This window comes from Argopecten irradians, chromosome 3 (genome assembly GCF_041381155.1).
Source record: "Argopecten irradians isolate NY chromosome 3, Ai_NY, whole genome shotgun sequence".
NCBI classification, from domain to species: domain Eukaryota; kingdom Metazoa; phylum Mollusca; class Bivalvia; order Pectinida; family Pectinidae; genus Argopecten; species Argopecten irradians.
In genome coordinates this window covers 13,625,065-13,647,504 of record NC_091136.1, presented here as the reverse complement: position 1 = coordinate 13,647,504, position 22,440 = coordinate 13,625,065, and the positions used below count along the sequence as shown (strand labels likewise).

At 31.3% G+C, this 22,440-nt stretch overlaps 1 protein-coding gene across 1 annotated transcript; it reads left to right on the top strand.

Annotated features, from left to right (window-relative positions):
- Positions 1-300: 300 nt before the first annotated feature.
- Positions 301-17,455, top strand: LOC138319479 (ankyrin repeat domain-containing protein 29-like). The gene is made up of 8 exons (XM_069262635.1): positions 301-315; positions 1,074-1,157; positions 5,950-6,015; positions 7,947-8,030; positions 10,842-10,925; positions 13,535-13,618; positions 15,349-15,432; positions 17,318-17,455. The coding sequence occupies exons 1-8, from the start codon at positions 301-303 to the stop codon at positions 17,363-17,365; spliced, it is 549 nt and encodes a 182-aa protein (XP_069118736.1). The 3' UTR covers positions 17,366-17,455.
- Positions 17,456-22,440: the final 4,985 nt, after the last annotated feature.

Here is a 22,440-nt window from a genome sequence, read left to right as displayed (position 1 = left end):
TTGACAAACTTTTCAAATTGTGTTTGGAATAATAGGATAAATTACAGCCCAATGAAACAATTTCTATCATTTCTACTACAATAGTCGTGTTAATTGTATCAATACGTAAGCTGGGTGTTTTAAACCCAAAATCGAATGTGTCACTCCAGTCGTTTGCTTGCAGAACATTGTAAAATCTTTTTTAAACGGAATTGTGAAGAAGGCCATAGGAATATTTCATGCTTTTCCATTCGTAGCATAAACCGTGTCAACGTAATATTCGCAAATTGTCTTTTTTAAGCTTACCGTTCGAAGACCCCGATGGGTGCTAATTCGGTAGAATGTTTAAATCACCTTTTACTGGTTGCAATGGTTTGGTGAATTATTTGGCGGGAAGGATTGAGATGTTGCTTTGCCGTAAACATGTTCGCATTCAGTTTCAACAACGAGAGTAACGAGTAGTTTTATAAATCTAGATTTAGAAAAAAAAAAAATGTCTTTGAGTAAGTAGGAGATTTCACGGAATTGTAATAGTTGTTACATTATTCAAAATGATTTGTGATAAATATATTATTTTATAGACACTTAATTTTTGTTTATATTGGAATGCACTTTCTAATTTGTGTATTATGATAAGTATCTACATAGGTTCTCATGTTCCATTATTTATACTGTGGTTAGGAAGCAGGTCATACCAACTGTTGGAAATTTTGGATATGGATTTTACTGTACCCGGTTGAGTTAATCTTTTTAAAAAGTCACTGAGAACTCGAGCTCACTAATTGTGTAACCTACCTATGTATCCTATCATTTCCAACGCCAAAAGGGATGTTACTCACAAGGGTTTACATAAAAAGAATCAAAACATTACATAGAATTTAAAATCACCACTACATGATATCAAAAGGTAAAAAATGAAACATTCGTGCTTGAAAAAGGCTCTAGCTTCCTGAAGGGCTGTACATTCCCCATAAATAGTCCTAAAATGATTTATGAACATTTACAGAGTTTTAATACCTCGCATACTTTCACTAGAAAATCCAAGTGATGATACTATATGTACAATAACTTCAACTTATACATTTTTTACACAGAGCTACACATTACCAGTTGCAGTTTACAAAGAACATACTGAAATAGTTAAACTCCTCCTTGACAAGAAAGCAGATGTGAATAAAGTAAGTATTTTGCTTATAAGCAATTTTGGTATGAGTTTGGGAAGTCGCAGGGGGTAGCAACAGAACATGGAAGGATCGAAGCGAAGAATGACAAGCGTATTTGATTGGTACTGTAAAGCATTTTTTTGCATCCGATTTAATTTCACGAGGATGCCTGTAAATTCTATTCGAAAATTCATAGCAAGATTTATTATATTGATATTGAATTTCCAAATCACTAGATAAGAAAACATTTGATTTTATCATATTGTAAAACCATTTTGTTTTGTTAAACTTTACTTCCGTACCATAATTGTAATTGTTTTCTACCTATCGATAAGCTGTTAATTATTTATCAAAAAGTTACATTATTCAGCGTTTTGTGTTATTACTGTTACACAAGCATTTCAATTGGTCTCCGTTTTCGTTTGATTTCATTCGATTGGGTTAAAACAATAGAACGACCAATTTGATTGCGTTATATGATTTATACCACTTAGACTACACCTAGAACTCCATGTTTCCAATCATTCCCAAGGGGATTTAAATGATTAATTTCGCCTCGGACACTTTTGAATCCAATAGTTTGGCTCGTAAAGTTACAACATCACTAGAGGACATTTTAAATCACCGCGCGATCTCATACATATTTAAGATTTAATAAGTAGGCATTTGTCTATCGGCACCCTGACTGTGCGAATGTTAATCAGTACTACAAATACATAAACTGTATGTGTGGAGTGTTGAGGAGTCTTTGTGTGAGTATGTTTATAGTGAGATGGGATGGGATGTAAACTATTTCATCACAAAACTCTAATTGGAATCACACGCGTGCTAAATAAACAGGCATCATATAAAAAGTCTCAAAATCTATAACATCTGACTATATGAAGAATAACGCCTAATAGATATCTGAATATGTCTTCAACTACTCAGGTCTGTGTGTTGATGTAATCTGCACAAGGAAAAGTGTATTGAAGTGTTATAACTGCATTGGAGATAAGTGACTAGGAGTAGAAAATGAAACTTGTCTCGATAGATAGACCTAAGGTTGTCAGTTCGCGCTGTTAATGAAAGATTCAGATCCAAATAAAATAGAGGAACCGAGATTGAGTTATTTACATTTAAGTAGAATGCGCAAGTGATTACAAAGCGTTATGAATGTGTGTATGTAAAATGGTCTCGTAATAATATCAATACAAACCCTTTACACAGGGGAGACCCCTTAGGAAGAGCTTGCTGGGAAGGACACACCGAAATAGTCAAAGAGTTCTCACTGAGTAGGGAAGCATAATCCTAATTAGGGTTAGTTTTTTAGATTAATTTCATTTGACCATTCAGTGGTAACAATACAGATTTGAGGATTGTTAAATTGATATATTTATCGATAAATAAGGAATCTAATCACATCTTGACTCGTAGGTTTTGTGAATCTATATTCTAGTTAGCAATTCAAATTGATAATATGCAAAACGTTCTTAGTTGTATAAATTTGAATGTTGTGTAATCCATTGAGATTTCAATTCGGGGAATGGATTTCCAACATATTGAAAGGATTAGGTTTTAAGTCTGTTCTAAATCTCGTTGTGACTTCTAGTATACTGTTCCAAATATTATTGCCATTGTTTTACTGCATACTTTATAAGAGAGTAGCAATCCTTATTGAGATGGTTATTAACAAGAATGTAAATAATTAATACTTTGCAAACAGGACAAACATTTCCGCTGACTATTATAAACTTGTTAATTGGCTGGATGTGATTGGGTATGATATCACTCTCCTCTAAAAGGAACTCAATAGTTCGATTATTCCTGGTCACAAATCTTCGCGTCGAATTGTGATTGGAATATTACTATGATCATTGACTCGGCCTCGATTTGAAATAATCAATTTTCTAATCACATTTTAATGAGATATTATGTCACCAAATTGTTGAAATTCAAGAGTAGTGCTTAATAAAACAAGCTCATATTAAAAGGAAGCGACACAAACGATTAGTAACATTATGAAGATGGAGGAAAAAACCATGTATGTCTGTGATTATCATCTTCAATGTCAGGGACTCTGATGGATTGTAAATATTCACAAGAAATTGAAACTTGATATTGCCATGGAAAACAGAAACAGGGGTTTAGAAAAAACCATGTCCCGACTTTAAGCTCATTATTAACTTCTTTCTTCATGAAAAATCATAATTTTCACAAATTAAGACATTTTTGGAAATGCAAGAATGATATCATCATTAGTTGTAATACAATCATTTACGGCGTAAGGATGATAATAATACTGTACATTATGAAGTCATTAATGACATTCATTTGAAAATGATAAATTGGTTTTTTACTTTCGATTACACAGATTTACATTCTTGTGATAGAATTAATTATGCTTACGATGGAAAACTGCATCATGGGTGAATTTTTGGGCAGATAAATATACCTTAATGTTACACACAAACAACAAAATTTTGTTTTTACAGAAATACTACAGTTTGAATATTTTGCAATAAATACTCACAAATTAAAGGCGACATTTAGGCAAATTATTGACTAATATTCAGATGACGTTACTCATACAAGTGATGTCATTTCCGAATACCTTTGAAATTACCGGAGTTCGCTTTATGTGGCATATATAAGTGCATGTATTAAAATACACCTATAAATATACACCAATAATATTCTACCTATTATCCATGTTTGAATAGTCTTCATTTTATATCTGGATCTTTGTGGGTTAGGAATTTATTAAACATTAAATTCGGGACATCTTTTTTTGGAACATCCTGTACTAGTCACAATGAGACTTCTCGATAGATAGACCGTTTCGTCAGCGGGATTAATGAAATTCAGACAATAAAATAGAGGAACCGTGATTGAGTTACATTTACACAAATTAAAACGTCAAATGTGGGTATGTAAAGTTATCTTCAATATATAAGACAAACCCTTCACACAGGGAGACTCCTTAAGAAGAGCTGCTAAAAAAAGGACACACCGAAATAATCAAAGTTCTCCTTGAGAAGGGAGCAAATCCTAATAGGGTAAGTATTTTTGTGTAATTTTACTTGACATTCAGATAATTAAACAGATTGTTATTTATTGATAACTAAAATTTATTACTATTATCGTGCTTTTGCAAATTTTAAACAATTTAAATACATATGCAAAAACGTTCTTTCCATAAATTGATGTTAACATTTCTTTTAATTGGAATGAATTTCCAACATATAAAAGGTAGGTTTTAATCTTTAAAACATTTTGATTCATATATTGTTCCAATATGTTGCCATTGTTCACTGCATGCTTTATTAATAGAGTAGCAATCCCTGAAGATTGGTATTAATCATAATGTAAATAGTTCAACTTTGAAACAGACAATTTCATTACTTAAAGTTTCAAATTATGTTATCATAAGATTTAGTAAATATACCCTGACTATTTAAACTGTGCCTGTGCTTGGCTTATATTGTTGCGGACTAATAACAACAAACTTTTACTCTCTTATTGTGATTTTTTGTGATTCGAATAAATATGCTAAATGTTCTATCCATAAATTTATATCAAAATTTTTTTTTTATTGGAACATGTATGCAAGATATTAAGTATATATGTAGTTTTTTATCTTCAAAACCATTTTGATTCATTAACTGTTAAAAAATATGCCAGTGTTTAACTGATGCTTTCCTCCTATCGTAGCATTCCATTGGCATTGTTATTAATCATGATGTAAATAGTTTAGCTTTTTGTGTAACAAGCAATTGTATAGCCTAACATTTTAAGTATGCTATAATTATATTGGGTAAACATTTTCCCTGACTAATTAAAACTTTGCCTGTAATTGGCTTATATGATTGCGTACTGATATCCCTTAAAGTGTCATAGTTTATTATTATGGTCATAAAGTTTTCGAATTGTGATTGGAATATGATCAATACAGCTTATTGAAATAACATGTTTCCCATCAATACCAATGAGATATTATCACCAAATTGTTGAATCAATGGAAACTAAATAACAACATCATATAAAAGTCACAACATTATAACATCTGAAGATGAAGAATAACCATATATGTCTGAATATGTATTCAATGTCAGCTTCTGTGGATGTAATCAGCACAAGAAAATGAAGTTGATATTGCCATAGAAAATAGTACAAGTTGTTTCAGAAAAACATATTCTGACTCTAAACTAAATAACTTCTTCATGAAAAATCATAATTTCACAAAAAAGACATTATGGACAGCAAATAATATCCCCATTTTTAGTAATAAAATCATTAAAGGCAAGGATTTAATAATAAAACATAATGACGTCATTAATGACATCACTTAATATGATATATTGGTTTTCACATTCGATTACATAGATTTAGAGTATTGTGGTAGAAATAATTATTTTTTTACAATGAAACTGCATCAGAGGTGAATTTTGGGCAGATAAATATACCTTAATGTTACACAGAAACAACAAAATATTGTTTTTACAGCAATATTGCAGATTGAATATTTTGCAATGAATACTCACAGAATAAAGGCGACATTCAGGCAAATTATTAAATAATATCCAGATGGTTAGGAGTTTATTAAACATTAAATCCGGGGCATGTTTTCTGAAACACCCTGTACTAGTCACAATGGAACTTCTCGATAGATAGACCGTTTCGTCAGCCTGATTAATGAAAATAGGACAATAAATAAAGCAACCGAGATTGAGTTACATTTACACAAATTAAAACGTCTTATGTATATGTAAAATTGTCTTCAATCTATAATGCAAACCCTTTACACAGGAAGACTACTTAGAAATAGCTGCTGAAAAAGGACACACACGAAATAGTCACAATTCTCCTTGATAAGGGAGCAAATCCTAATAGGGTAAGTATTTCTTTAATTTTGCTTGACATTCAGGTAATTAACAGATTGTGTGTAAAAACTGATTATTTATCGATTAATTATATTTATCACTTTTATCGTGCTTTTCCAAAATTATTAGCAATTCAAATAAATATGCAAAACGTTCTTTCCATAAATTGATGTTAACATTTCTTTTAATTGGAATGAATTTCCAACATATTAAAGATAGGTTTTAATCTTTAAAAACATTTTGATTCATATATTGTTCCAATATTATGCCATTGTTTACTGCATACTTTATTCATAGAGTAGCAATCCCTTAAGATTGGTATTGATCATATTGTAATTAATTCAACTTTGTGACAGACAATTTCATTACTTCACGTTTCAATTATGTTTTCATAAGATTTAGTAAACATACCCTGACTATTTAAACTGTGCCTGTGATTGACTTATATGGTTGCGGACTGATAACACCAAACTTTAACTCTCTTATTGTGATATTTTGAGATTCAAATAAATCTGCTAAATTTTCTATCCATAAATTTATATCAATATTTCTTTTATTGGAACTTATATGCAAGATATCTAGCATATATGTAGTTTTTATCTTCAAAACAATTTTGAATCATAAACTGTATAAAATATCTGTCATTGTTTTACTGATGCTTTCCTCCTATAGAAGCATTTCATTGCATTGTTATTAAACATAATGTAAATAATTCAGCTTTTTATCTAACAAGCAATTTTATAGCCTAACATTATAAGTATGCTATAAACATATTGGGTAAACATTTCCCTGACTGTTTAAACTTTGCCTGTAATTGGCTTATATGATTGCGTACTGATATCCCTTAAAGTGTCATAGTTCATTATTATGGTCCCAAATTTTTCGAATTGTGTTTGAAATATGATCAATACAGCTAATTTAGATAATGTGTTTCCAATCAATCCCAGTGAGATATTATCACCAAACTGTTGAAACAATGGTGCTAAATAATAACATCATATAAAAGTCACAACATTATAACATCTAAAGATGAAGAATAACCATATATGTCTGAATATGTATTCAATGTCAGCTTCTGCGGATGTAATCAGCACAAGAAAATGAAGTTGATATTGCCATGGAAAATAGTACAGGGTGTTTCAGAAAACATATTTTGACTTTAAACTAAATAACTTCTTCATAAAAAATCATCATTTCACAAATTAAATATATTATGGACAGCAAATGACATTACCATTAGTACAATTATTTACGGCACGGATTTAATAATAAAACATTATAATGTTATTAATGGCATCACTTAAAAATGATATTTTGATTTTTACAATCGATTACACAGATTTACATTATTGTGGTAGAAATGATTATTTTTACGATGGAACTGCATCATAGGTGAATTTTGGGCAGATAAATAAACCTTAATGTTACACAGAAACAACCAAAAAGTTGTTTTTACAGCAATACTACAGTTTGAATATTTTGCAATAAATACTCACAGATTAAAGGCGACATTCAGGAAAATTAGTGACTATTATCAAGATGATGTTACCGATACAAGTGATGCCATTTCCGAATACCTTTGAAATTACAAGAGTTTGTTTTATGTGGCGTATTAACTGCATGTCCTAAACTACAACTATAAATACACCCTATCCAATAAAATTATTATGGATTTCCTCCATGTTTGAATGGTCTACATTTTATTTCTGGATCTTTGTGGGTTTGGATTTTATCATAAATTAATTTCGGGACATGTTTTCTGAACCATCCTGTACTAGTCACAATGATACTTCTCGATAGATAGACCGCTTCGTCAGCTGGATTAAGGAAATTCAGACAATAAAATAGAGGAACCGAGATTGAGTTACATATACACAAATTAAAACGTGAAATGTGTGTATGTAAAATTGTCTTCATGGTATAATACAAACCCTTTACACAGGGAGACCCCTTAGGAAGAGCTGCTGAAAAAGGACACACCGAAATAGTCAAAAATCTCCTTGAGAATGGAGCAAAACATTATAGGGTAAGTTTTTTTTAATTGACATTTAGGTAATTGTAACGTTCTTAACTACTGTTGTTTTCTCTTGACTAATATCACTTCTGACACCATTTGTCGCGTTTCCGATAACCACAAGTTCACTTAAAGTAATATTTACAATATATTTACAACACTCAAAACATGTACAAGATGACGAAACACAGTTGATACGAAATAAAACCTAAAATCCTAACGTAACTACTTTGATGATCCCAACTCGAACTCCAGTTTACAAGAAAAACCTAAGTCCCGCTCCCTGCGAAACACTCTTATCCAAAAGCGCACGCAATTAGTCCCAATCCCAGGGTAAGCACTCTAGTAAAATCCTGTCGAAAAGCCCAGGTCCCAGGGCCGCAGCCCTTTTTATACCCATTCATTAATGAGCTCATGCATAAACATAACCTATATCTACAAAATACAAATATAGAATCTACCAGAATCTGAATTAAGGAATCTAAGTAAAGATTTAAGGAAATACCCCTATACTAAATATAAGCTGAACCGAGCATCTAAATTAGGAAATCTCAGTAAAGACTTCAAGAATTTCCCCTATACTAAATATACACTCGAAACATCCAAAATGAAGCTAAATATATTTTCCAAGCAAAACTAAATAAAGACTCCAAGTAACCCCTAAAATAATTCTGTGAATTCCCCTTAACTTAATATATACGATGCAATCTATCTGAGAAGTAGATCAACTGGACCCTAAAAATACATACACACAGGTTGCTTAGAGTTCAGGCTCCTATACACAGCCTCCCTATACACTATAGTACCATTCCTAATTAGTTACGGCTACTTGACCAAGTGTCTAGGTTTCCCCAAGACCCAAACTGGACAGAAACGATCAATTTAACACCCTTTAATGAACATTTAATTCGGGTAATATAATAATCTCGACACTACGTAACTAATTTCTTATTCTTACCACAAAACGTAGCATAATTAACAGATTGTGTGAAAACTGATTATTTCTCGATAAATAAAATCTATCACTCTTATCGTGCTTTGCAAATTTTCAGCAATTCAAATACATATGCAAAACGTTCTTTCCGTAAAGTGATGATGACATTTCTTTTATTTGGAATGAAATTCCAAATTATTAATGTAGGTTTTTAATCTTTAAAGCACTTTGATTCATATATTGTTCTAATATTATGCCATTGTTTACTGCATGCTTTATTCATAATAGAGTAGCAATCCCATAAGATTGGTATTAATCATAATGTAAATAATTTTACTTTGTAACAGACAATTTCATAACTTAACGTTTCAATTATGTTATCATAAGATTTAGTAAACATACCCTGACTATTTAAACTGTGCCTTTGATTTGCTTAAATGGTTGCAGAGTGATAAAACCAAACTTTAACTCTCTTATCGTGATTTTTTGCGATTTTAATAAATATGCTAAATTTTCTATCCATAAATTTATATCAACATTTCTTTTATCGAAACGTATATCCAAGATATTTCGCATATATGTAGTTTTTATCTTCAAAACCATTTTGATTCATAAACTGTTTAAAATATATGTCATTGTTTAAATGATGCATTCCTCCTATAATAACATTCCATTACTTTGTTATTGATCATAATGTAAATAATTCAGCTTTGTGTGTAACATGCAATTGTATAGCCTAACGTTTTAAGTATGCTATTATCATATTTGGTAAAAATTACACTAACTATTTAAACTTTGCCTGTGATTGGCATATATGATTGCGTACTGATATCCCTAAAAGTGTCATAGTTCATTATTATGATCATAAACTTTTCGAATTGTGTTTGGAATATGATCAATACCGCTGATTGAATTAACATGTTTCCAATCAATCCCAATGAAATGGTATCACCAAACTGTTGAATCAATGGTGCTAAATAACAACATGATATAAAGGTCCTTTGGATGTACCCAGCACAAGAAATTGAAGTTGATATTGCCATGGAAAATAATAAAGGGTGTTTCAGAAAACATGTTCCGACTTTAAACTATTATGAATTCTTCATGAAAAATCATAATTTCACAAATTAAAGACATTATGGACAGCAATTGATATCACCATTACTTGTAATGCAATCATTTACGGCAAGGATTTAATAAAAAACATTATGACGTCGTTAATGCCATCACTTAAAATGATATATTGGTTTTTTTACATTCGATTATGCAGATTTACATTATTGTAGTAGAAATAATTATTTTTACGATGGAACTGCATCAGAGGTGAATTTTTTGGCAGATAAATAAACCTTAATGTTACACAGAAACAACAAAATGTTGTTACACAAAAACAGCAAAAAGATGTTTTACAGCTATAATACAGTTTGAATATTTTGCAATAAATACTTGCGAAAAATAATGTGGCATTACGGCAAAATATTGACCAATATCCAGATGACGTTAATCTTACAAGTGATGTCATTTATGAGTAATATTGAAATTAAAGGAGTTTGTTTTATTCGGCATATTAACTGCATGCCTTAAAATACACCTACAAATACACACCAAAAAAAATCTATGGATATCCATATTTGAATGGTCTATAATTTATATATGGATCTTTGTGGGTTAGGATTTTATTTAACATTAAAGTCGGGACATGTTTTCTGAAACACCCTGTACTAGTCACAATGAAACTTCTCGATAGATAGACCGCTTCGTCAGCTGGATTAATGTAATTCAGACAATAAGATAGAGGAACCGAGATTGAGCTACATTTACACACATTAAAACGTCAAATGTGTGTATGTAAAATTGTCTTCAATGTATCTTACAAACCCTTTACACAGGGAGAACCTTTAGGAAGAGCTGCTGAAAAAGGACACTCCGAAATAGTCAAGCTTCTCCTTGAGAAGGGAGCAAATCCCAATACGGTAACTATTTTTAATTCTATTTGACATTCAGGTATTTAACAGATTGTGTGTAAACTGATAATTTCTCGATTAATAAAATCTATCACTCTTATCGTGCTTTTGCAAATTTTTTAGCAATTCAAATAAATATGCAAAACGTTCTTTCCATAAATTGAGGTAAACATTTCTTTTAATTGGAATGAATTTCCAACATATTAATGTAGGTTTCAATCTTTGAAACATTTTGATTCATGTAATGTCAAAATAGTATGCCATTGTTTACTGCATACTTTATTCATAGAGTAGCAATCCCTTAAGATTGGTATTAATCATAATGTAAATAATTCAACTTTGTAACAGTTAATTTTATTAATTAACGTTTCATTTATTTCATCATAAGATTTAGTAAACATACCCTGACTATTTAAACTGTGCCTGTAATTGGCTTATATGGTTTTTGACTGAAAACACCAAAATTTAACTCTCTTATCGTGATCTTTTGCGATTCGAGTAGATATGCTAAATTTTCTATCCATACATTTATATATCAGCATTTCTTTTATCGAAACTTATATCCAAGATATTTAGCATATATGTAATTTTATCTCCAAAACCATTTTGATTCATATACTGAATATATGCCATTGTTTAACAAATGTTTTCCTTCTATAGTAGCGTTCCATTGCATTGTAATTAATCATACTATAAATAATTCAGCTTTTTGTGTAATACGCAATTGTATAGCCTAACGTTTTAAGTATGCTATAATCATATTGGGTAAGTTACCCTGACAATTTAAACTTTGCCTGTAATTGGCATATATGATAGCGTACTGATATCCCTAAAAGTGTCACAGTTCATTATTATGGTCATAAAGTTTTCGAATTATGTTGGAATATGATCAATACAGCTGATTGAAAAAACATGTTTCCATTCAATCCAAATGAGATATTATCACCAAATTGTTGAATCAGTTGTGCTAAATAACAACATCATATAAAAGTCACAACATTATAACATCAGAAGATGAAGAATAACCATATATGTCTGAATATGTATTCAATGTCAGCTAGTGTGGATGTAATCAGCACAAGAAATTGAAGTAGATATTGCCATCGAAAATAGTACAGGGTGTTTCAGGAAACATTTCCCGACTTTAAACTATTAAAACTTCTTCATGAAAAATCATAATTTCACAAATTAAAGACATTATGGACAGCAAATGAAATTACCATTAGTTGGAATATTATACAAATATTGACCTGATTTATCAACTCGAGGAAATAATATTACCCGAGGCAGAAGGCAGAGGGTTATATCACTTTCGAGAGTTGATAAATCATCGTATTCATCTGAAAACAGGTCGATATTTGTTTTATTATATGGCATTTACTTAATTTAAACCATTTGACTACATGTATATTGAGCAACCCCTCTCCCCGATACTCGATAGTCCTGTTGAATAATTTCGAAGAGAAATAGGAAGGTTGATAATATCAATAAAATAGAGAAAACACTACGTAATACATCTTACTTATTACTGGTATTTGAAAAATCTTCCAAAAAATGTACACACAAATATTTGCAGGATTACATTGATTCCACTAAACCTGCGGCTCCCCGACACTTCTCGCTGAATGATGGCGTCTCAATAGATATTTGACGTCACGTAAATTCCCTTCACGCTATGTTTGGGTACGACCTGGACCCATTGGATATCATATAAACCTCTGGAGCGATTGTGACGTCATTTTTACGTGACGTCACAATACAAGATTTCTATATTTGGGTACGACCTGTGGGTTTTGGAATCTTATATCAACCTGGGATGACGTCACAATGCAAAGTTCGGAATTTTCCGATGGATATAGTGTTGTATCGTTGCGGGAAAGTGTAGTTTCAGCCAATCAGGAGCGAGCAAAACACACAGTCATATAATAAAATCATTTACGGCACGGATTTAATAATAAAACATTATGACGTCATTAATGTCATCACTCAAAATGATATATTGTTTTTTACATTCAATTATGCAGATTTACATTATTGTGATAGAAATATTTTTACGATGGAACTGCATCAGAGGTGAATTTTGGGCAGATAAATATACCTTAATAATACACAGAAACAACACACAGTTGTTTTTACAGCAATACTACAGTTTGAATATTTTGCAATAGATACTCACAGATTAAAGGCGACATTAAGAAAAATTAGTGACTAATATGCAGATGACGTTACTCATACAAGTGATGTCATTTCCGAATACTTTTGAAATTACAGGAGTTTGTTTTATGTGGCATATAAACTACATGTCTTAAACTACAGCTATAAATACACCCTATCCAATAAAATTATATGGATATCCATGTTTGAATGGTCTACATTTTATTTCTGGATCTTTGTGGGTTTGGATTTTATCATAAATTAATTTCGGGACATGTTTTCTGAACCATCCTGTACTAGTCACAATGATACTTCTCGATAGATAGACCGCTTCGTCAGCTGGATTAAGGAAATTCAGACAATAAAATAGAGGAACCGAGATTGAGTTACATATACACAAATTAAAACGTGAAATGTGTGTATGTAAAATTGTCTTCAATGTATAATACAAACCCTTTACACAGGGAGACCCCTTAGGAAGAGCTGCTGAAAAAGGACACACCGAAATAGTCAAGGTTCTCCTTGAGAAGGGAGCAAAACCTTATAGGGTAAGTATTTCTTTTTATTTTATTTGACATTTAGGTAATTAACAGATTATGTGTAAACTGATTATTTCTCGATAAATAAAATCTATCGCTCTTATCGTGCTTTTGCAAATTTTTAGCAATTTAAATACATATGAGAAACGTTCTTTCCATAAATTGATGTTAACATTTCTTTTAATTGGAATAAATTTCCAACATAATAGAGGTAGGTTTTAAACTTTAAAACCATTTTTATTCATATATTGTTCCAATAATATGCCATTGTTTACTGCATGCTTTATTCATAGAATAGCAATCCCTTAAGATTGGTATTAATCATAATGTAAATAATTTTACTTTGTAACAGACAATTTCATTACTTAACGTTTCAATTATGTTATCATAAGATTTAGTAAACATACACTGACTATCTTAACTGTCCCTGTGATTGGCGTATGTGGTTGCGGACTGATAAAACCAAACTTTAACTCTCTAATCGTGATTTTTTTGGAATTCGAGTAGGTATGCTAAATTGTCTATCCATACATTTATATCAATATTTCTATTATTTCAACTTATATCCAAGATATGAAGCATATATGTGGTTTTTATCTTCAAAACCATTTTGGTTCATAAACTGTTCAAAATATATGCCATTGTTTAACTGATGCTTTCCTCCTATAGTAGCATTCCATTGCATTGTTATTAAGCATAATGTAAATAATTCAGCTTTTTATGTAACAAGCAATTTTATAGCCTAACATTATAAGTATGCTATAAACATATTGGGTAAACATTTCCCTGACTGTTTAAACTTTGCCTGTAATTGGCTTATATGATTGCGTACTGATATCCCTTAAAGTGTCATAGTTCATTATTATGGTCCCAAATTTTTCGAATTGTGTTTGGAATATGATCAATACAGCTGATTGAAATAACATGTTTCCAATCATTCCAATGGGATATTATCGCCATCTGTTGAATCAATGGTACTAAATAACAACATCATATAAAAGTCACAACATTATAACATCTAAAGATGAAGAATAACCATATATGTCTGAATATGTATTCAATGTCATCTTCTGTAGATGTAACCAGCACAAGAAAATGAAGTTGATATTGCCATAGAAAATAGTAGTAAGGGATTTTTCAGACGTCATTAATGCCATCACTTAAAATGATATATTGTTTTTTACATTTGATTATGCAGATTTACATTATTTTGGTAGAAAGAATTATTTTTACGATGGAACTGCATCAGAGGTGATTTTTAGGTAGATAAATAAACCTTAATGTTATACAGAAACAACAAAAAAGTTGTTTTTACAGCAATGCTACAGTTTGAATATTTTGCAATAAATACTCACAGATTAAATCCGAATACTTTTGAAATTACAAGAGTTTGTTTTATGCGGCATATTAACCGCATGTCCTAAACTTCACCTATAAATACACACACCTATGCAATAAAATTATATGGATATCCATGTTTGAATGGTCTACATTTTATATATGGATCTTTGTGATTTAGGATTTTATTATAACATTAAACTCGGGACATGTTTACTGAACCACCCTGTTCTAGTCACAATGAGACTTCTCGATAGATAGACCGCTTCGTCAGCTGGATTAAGTAAATTCTGATAAATAAAATAGAGGAACCAAGATTAAGTTACATATACACAAATTAAAACGTCAAATGTGTGTTTAAAAAAAATGACTTCAATGTATAATACAAACCCTTTACACAGGGAGACCCCTTAGGAAGAGCTGCTGAAAAAGGACACACCGAAATAGTCACAATTCTCCTTGATAAGGGAGCCGATCCCTATGAGGTAAGTATGTTTTTTTTACTTTATTTAACAATTTGGTAATTAACAGATTGTGTGTAAACTGTTATTTCTCGATAAATAAAATCAGTCACTCTTATCGTGCTTTTTGCAAAGTTTTAGCAATTCAAATAAATATGCAAATCTTTCTTTTCGTTTCTTTTAATCGGAATTAATTTCAAACATATTAAAGGTAGGTTTTAATCTTTAAAACATTTTGATTCATATATTGTTCCGATATTATGCCATTGTTTACTGCATGCTTTATTCATAGAGTAGCAATCCCTTAAGATTGGTATTAATCGCAATGTAAATAATTTAACTTTGTACCAGACAATTTCATTACTTAACGTTTCAAAAATGTTATCATTAGATTGAGTAAACATACACTGACTATTCAAACTTTGCCTTTGATTGGCTTATATGGTTGCGGACTGATAACACCTAACTTTAACTCTCTTATTGTGTTTTTTTTTCGATTCGAATAAAAATGCTGAATTTTCTATCCATAAATTTATATCAACATTTCCTTTTATTGGAACTTATAATATGCAAGATTTCTAGTATATAAGTATGTAGTTTTTGTTTATCTTCAAAACCATTTTGATTCATAAACTGTTCAAAATATATGCCATTGTTTAACTGATGCTTTCCTTCTATAGTAGCATTCCATTGGCATTGTTATCAATCATAATGTAAATAATTCAGCTTTGTGTGTAACAAGCAATTGCATAGCCTAAGGTTTTAGGCATGCTATGATCATCTTGGGTAAACATTACCATATTTAAACTTTGCCTGTGATTGGCTTATATAATTGCGTACTGATATCCCTAAAAGTTTCATAGTTAATATTATGATCACGAATTTTTCGAATTGTGCTTGGAATATGATCAATACATCTGATTAAAATAACATGCTTCCAATCAATCCCAATGAGATAGTATCACCAAATTATTGAATCAATGGTGCTAAATAACAACATCATGTAAAAGTCACAACATTATAAAATCTGAAGATGAAGAATAACCATATATGTCTCAATATGTGTTTAATGTTAGCTTCTGTGGATGTAATCTCCACACGAAAATGAAGTTGATATTGCCATGGGAAATAGTACAGGGTGTTTAGAAAACATGTCCCGACTTTAAACTATTATAACTTCTTCATAAAAAAATCATAATTTCATAAATTCACGACATTATGGATAGCAAATGATATCACCATTAGTTGTAATACAATCATTTACGGCATGGATTTAATAATAAAACATTATTACGTCATTAATGACATCACTATAAAATGATATATTGGTTTTAACGTTCGATTACATAGATTTACAATATCGTGGTAAAAATAATTAATATTACGATGAAACTGCATCAGAGGTAAATTTTGGGCAGATAAATATACCTTAATGTTACACAGAAACAACAATGCTACAGTTTGAAAATTTTTAAATAAAAACTCACAGATTAAAGGCGACATTCAGGCAAATTATTGACTAATATCCAAATGACGTTACTCATACAAGTGATGTCATTTCCGATTACTTTTTAAATTATAGCAGTTTGTTTTATGTGGCATATAAGCTACATGTCTTAAACTACACATATATATACACACCAACAAAAACACTATGGACATCCATGTTTGAATGGTATATAATTTATATCTGGATCTTTGTGGGTTAGGATTTTATTAATCATAAAATTCGGGGTATGTTTTCTAAAACAACCTGTACTAGTCACAATGAAATTTCTCGATAGATAGACCGCTTCGTCAGCGGGATTCGTGAATTTCAGACAAAAATAAAGTAACCGAGATTGAATTTAAAAACGTCTTATGTGTATGTGAAACTGTCTTCAATATATAATACAAACCCTTTACACAGGGAGACCCCTTAGGAAGAGCTGCTGAAAAAGGGGACACACCGAAATAGTCAAACTTCTCCTTGAGAAGGGAGCAAATCCTATTTGGGTAAGTATTTCTTTAATTATACTTGACATTCAGTTAATTAACAGATTGTGTGTAAACTGATTATTTATCGATTATAAAATCTATCACTCTTATACTGGGTCGCGACCAGTTACCGTGATGTACCAATTACCAAAAATCGTGTTATTGTAACTGTAGACTCATCTAGTTATGTCATCTGTTGAATCTAGTGAGTTTGCTGCTGCACATACCACTCTATTTTCGGTCTAACCAAGTATACACTGATAGTATGTTTGAGTTTTTGAAGTATATGTTTTTTTGAACAGCTTAAATCAACCGTGTAGCCTCCGATTCAAGTAGTTCATTCTTCAACAAAACAAAATCTATTAGTGAAACCGATATTGACAACCATATCTACGCTTTATATTTATGAAATATCAATTAGTTAACACTTGCCAAAACTAATATCACAGCAGTGGGGTACAAAGATTGGCATAGTCTTGAAATCATGACTAACGTATCGTACTTGCATATTGATTAATCCTGATCCAATTTCATGAACAGATCTTCTTAGCGCATCATTTGTTCACGTTATGTTTTTGTCAGTCGTTTCCAAAATTCGTCTGCATCAAAGTAGGTCAAAGTATGCAAAAATAATGGGTATATGGCAAATTACCGATCGGGCATGGATGGACAGGATCTTAAAACAGAAGGTAGTGTTTACCTGGTTAAGACGTCTTGAGTTTACCTTTTTTCAAACAAAATAAATTAATATGGTATGCATTGAATTTCTGTAAGTTTTAGGTCGTTTACACTTTTGTTTTGTCTAATTTTTACTCCTGCCCAGAGCTGAATCCTGTTTTTAGTGATTCCCCGGTCACCTATCGAACGCACCTTTAGACAGTCCTTTTTTCCGTAATTCTTTCGATCAGTCACTGGATCCCAAAATATAACCAATGCATTACGATTATATTATTCCACTAATACATATCATATAGATGTTGGTCGCTTTAGTGAAACACAAACTCTAAGTTTTGGTGCAATAAGCATGTTTTTAAAAGCGCATTTCCTTTCCATTTTGAAATCACGGTAACTGGTCCTGTAAAAGCTGTACCAATTAACGGTGAAAATAAATGGCCGAGTCCTGGTCAAAAAACATAATATATCAAAAGATTAAACAAACGACTTTGTTACTGAAGTATCTTGGATCTAAAGATAATTCATGTCGATTTTCTCAACGCCTTCTGTGTGTCAGTTTTGAAAAAAACCTTAAAAAAACCTCGTGAGAAAATCACGGTAACTGGTCGCGACCCAGTAGTGATTTTGCAAATTTCTAGCAATTCAAATAAAATTTCCAAACGTTCTTTCCATTAATTGATATTAACATTTCCTTTAATTGGAATGAATTTCCAACATATTAAATGTATGTTTTAATCTTTAAAATAGTTTGATTCATATATCGTTCTAATAATATGCCATTGTTTACTGCATGCTTTATTCATTGAGTAGCAATCCCTTAAAGGGACAATTAAGCGCGGCTAATTGTTACATAACCACGAAGCAAAATATGACATAAATGTATTGCTCTACAATCCTTATGAAACATATGACAAGAAATAGTGACAAGTTCCACAACATTGTTAAGTGTTTTAAATGAAATTCCAAACCCTTGATCAATACGATCAAGCAAGTACAACATGTACGCTGTACCCTTGCCCGAATCAAAGTCACGCACATTAAACAAAAGCAATACATAACTACTGAGGAGTTGATGAAATTATTTTTAGACAAGAATATGCATCTAATAATGTTAACACAACTGTAAGAGCGTTTTGAGAAGTTCAAAACAAAGAATTCTTTACAACAAAGGCAAGAGTCAGGGTTCGGCATACAAGGCTATGCATAATGGCGATTGTACAGTTCACATTCATTTGACTACAGTGGGTTTTTCTGACAAATCACAGTTAGACCAACTTATCTAATTTCAATTAGAACTGGTTTGTATTCGAAATATGTGCAAGATTCAATGTACCCGTATATCGAATTGTCTCTTTAAGATTGGTATTAATCATTATGTAAATAATTCAACTTTGTAAAAGACAATTTCATTACTTAAAGTTTTAATTATGTTATCATACGATTTAGTAAACATAACATGACTAAGTAAACTCTGCCTGTGATTGGATTATATGGTTGCGGACTGATAACACCAAACTTTAACTCTCTGATCGTATCTTTTTGCGATTCGAATGAATATGCTTAATTTTCTATCTATAAATCTATATTAACATTCTATAATTGGAACTTGTATGAAAGATATTTAGCATATATGTAGTTTTTATCTTCAAAACCATTTTGATTCATAAACTGTTCAAAATATATGCCATTGTTTGACTGATGCTTTCCTCCTATAATAGAACTCCATTGCATTGTTATTAACCATATCGTAAATAATTCATTTTGGATTTGTGTGTAACAAGCAATTGTATAGCCTAACGTTTTAAGTATGCTATAATCATATTGGGTCAAAATTACCCTGACTCTTTGAACTGTGCCTATGATTGGCTTATATGGTTGCTACGATGGCCCATATCAGCCGACATGGCAACTGCTTTACTAAACTGTAGTTGTACACACATTTGTGGTGATTGTCATGGCAAAACTGCTTTAGTAAAAAGCACTTGCCAACGAGTTTTGTCATTTTACTAGTTTGGCAACTGCTTTACTAGAGTAACTGTTTTGTCATTCTTACGCGTGGCCCATATCAGCCGTATTTGCGAGTGTCTGGCTTTTGAGACAATTAACATTCCACACCGATATCAAGCCTAGTTTGATGCCGTACAGGTGTGCTGATTAAATGACCTTTGAAACCAAAACGATACTTTACGACACAAGACAAAGGCGATTAAAGTTATATACAAATAACATAGCCATAGGTGGTAACAAGTTATTGTACGGTAATTAACAGTAAACTAATTTTGAGAGCCGGATGGGGAGAGGTTACAGCCATAGGATAGGGACAATTAAATAATAGCTAAATTATCTCTCCTTAGTTTGAAACTTAATCAGACATGTATACTTAGTAGAGACAAAAAAATAGAGCCAAACTTCAGTCATTTTTTCCCAATATACTAGGAACTGGTTGCCAGTCTAGGAGGAAAGCTAATTTAATGCAGGCATTCAACTCACCTAAATCTCACATTATATGCCCCTAACTAGGGAAAATCCATATTTTTACATAATACCTGATATTATTTAAGATGAATAAACATTAGTATGAAATTTTATAATATATTGAGTTACTTCACTGAAAACCCATTTTCATTCAAACGTCAACATTAGCCACAGATTGCGTTATCTACCAATGATTCTACCAAGAAAAAGTGTCGTAAAATATGGTTTTGGTTTCAAAGGTCATTTATCAGTACACGTGCACAGCGTCAAACTAGGTTAGATATCGGCGTGGAATGTTAATTGTCTCAAAAGCCAGACACTCGCCAATACGGCTGATATGGGCCACGCGTAAGGATGACAAAGCAGTTACTCTAGTAAAGCAGTTGCCAAACTAGTAAAATGACAAAACACGTTGGGAAGTGCTTTTTACTAAAGCAGTTGCCATGACAATCACCAAAAATGTGTGTACAACTACAGTTTAGTAAAGCAGTTGCCATGTCGGCTGATATGGGCCATCGTAGGTTGCGGACTGATAACACCAAACTTTAACTCTCTGATCGTGATTTTTTACGATTGGAATAAATATGCCAAATGTTTTATCCATAAATTTATATCAACATTTCTTGCATATGAACTTACAGTATATGCAAGATATTTACCATATATGTAGTTACTATCTTCAAAACCACTTTGATTCATAAACTGTTTAAAATATCTGTCATTGTTTAACTGATGCTTTCTTCCTATAGTAGCATTGCATTGTTATCAATCATAATGTAAATAATTCAGCTTTGTGTGCAACAAGTAAATTGTATAGCATTATGTTTTAAGTATGCTATAATCATATTGGATAAAAGTTACCGTGACTATTTAAACTTTGCCTGTGATTGGCTTATATGATTGCGTACTGATATCCCTAAGAGTGTCATAGTTCTTTATTATGATCACAACTTTTTCGAATTGTGTATGGGATAGGATCAATACAGCTGATTGAAATAACATGTTTCCAAACAATCTCAATGAGATATTATCACCAAACTGTTGAATCAATGGTGCCAAATAACAACATTGTATAAAGGTCACAACATTATAACATCTGAAAATGAAGAATAACCATATACATGTATGTCTGAATATATATTCAATGTCAGCTTATGTGGATGTAATAAGTAAGAAAATGAAGTTGATATTACCATGGAAAAGAGTACAGGTAGTTAAAGAAAACATGTCCCGACTTTAGACTATTATAACTTCTTCATGAAAAATCATAATTTCACATATTAAAGACATTATGGATAGCAAATGATATCATCTTTAGTTGTAATACAATCATTTACGGCAAGGATTTAACAATAAAACAGTATGACGTCATTAATTACATCACTTAAAAATGATATATTGGTTTTTATATTCGATTACATAGATTTACAGTATTGAGGTAGAAATAATTATTTTTACGATGGAACTACATCAGAGGTGAATTTTGGGCAGATAAATACGCGTTAATGTGCAAAACAACAAAATGTTGTTTTTACAACAATACTACAGTTTGAATATTTTTGCAATAAATACTCACAGATTAAATTCGACATTTAGGAAAAATCTTGACTTATATTCAGATGACGTTACTTATACAAGTGACGTCATTTCCGAATACTTTTAAAATTTAAGGAGTTTTTTTATGTGGCATATAAACTAAATGTCTTAAACTACACCTATATATACACCCCGATATAATTCTATGGATATCCATATTGAATGGTCTATAATTTATATCTGATCTGTGTGGGTTTGGATTTTATTAAACATTAAATTCTTGGCATGTTTTCTGAAACATCCTGTACTAGTCACAGTGAAACTTCTCGATAGATAGAGCGTTTCGTCAGCTGGATTAATGTAATTCAG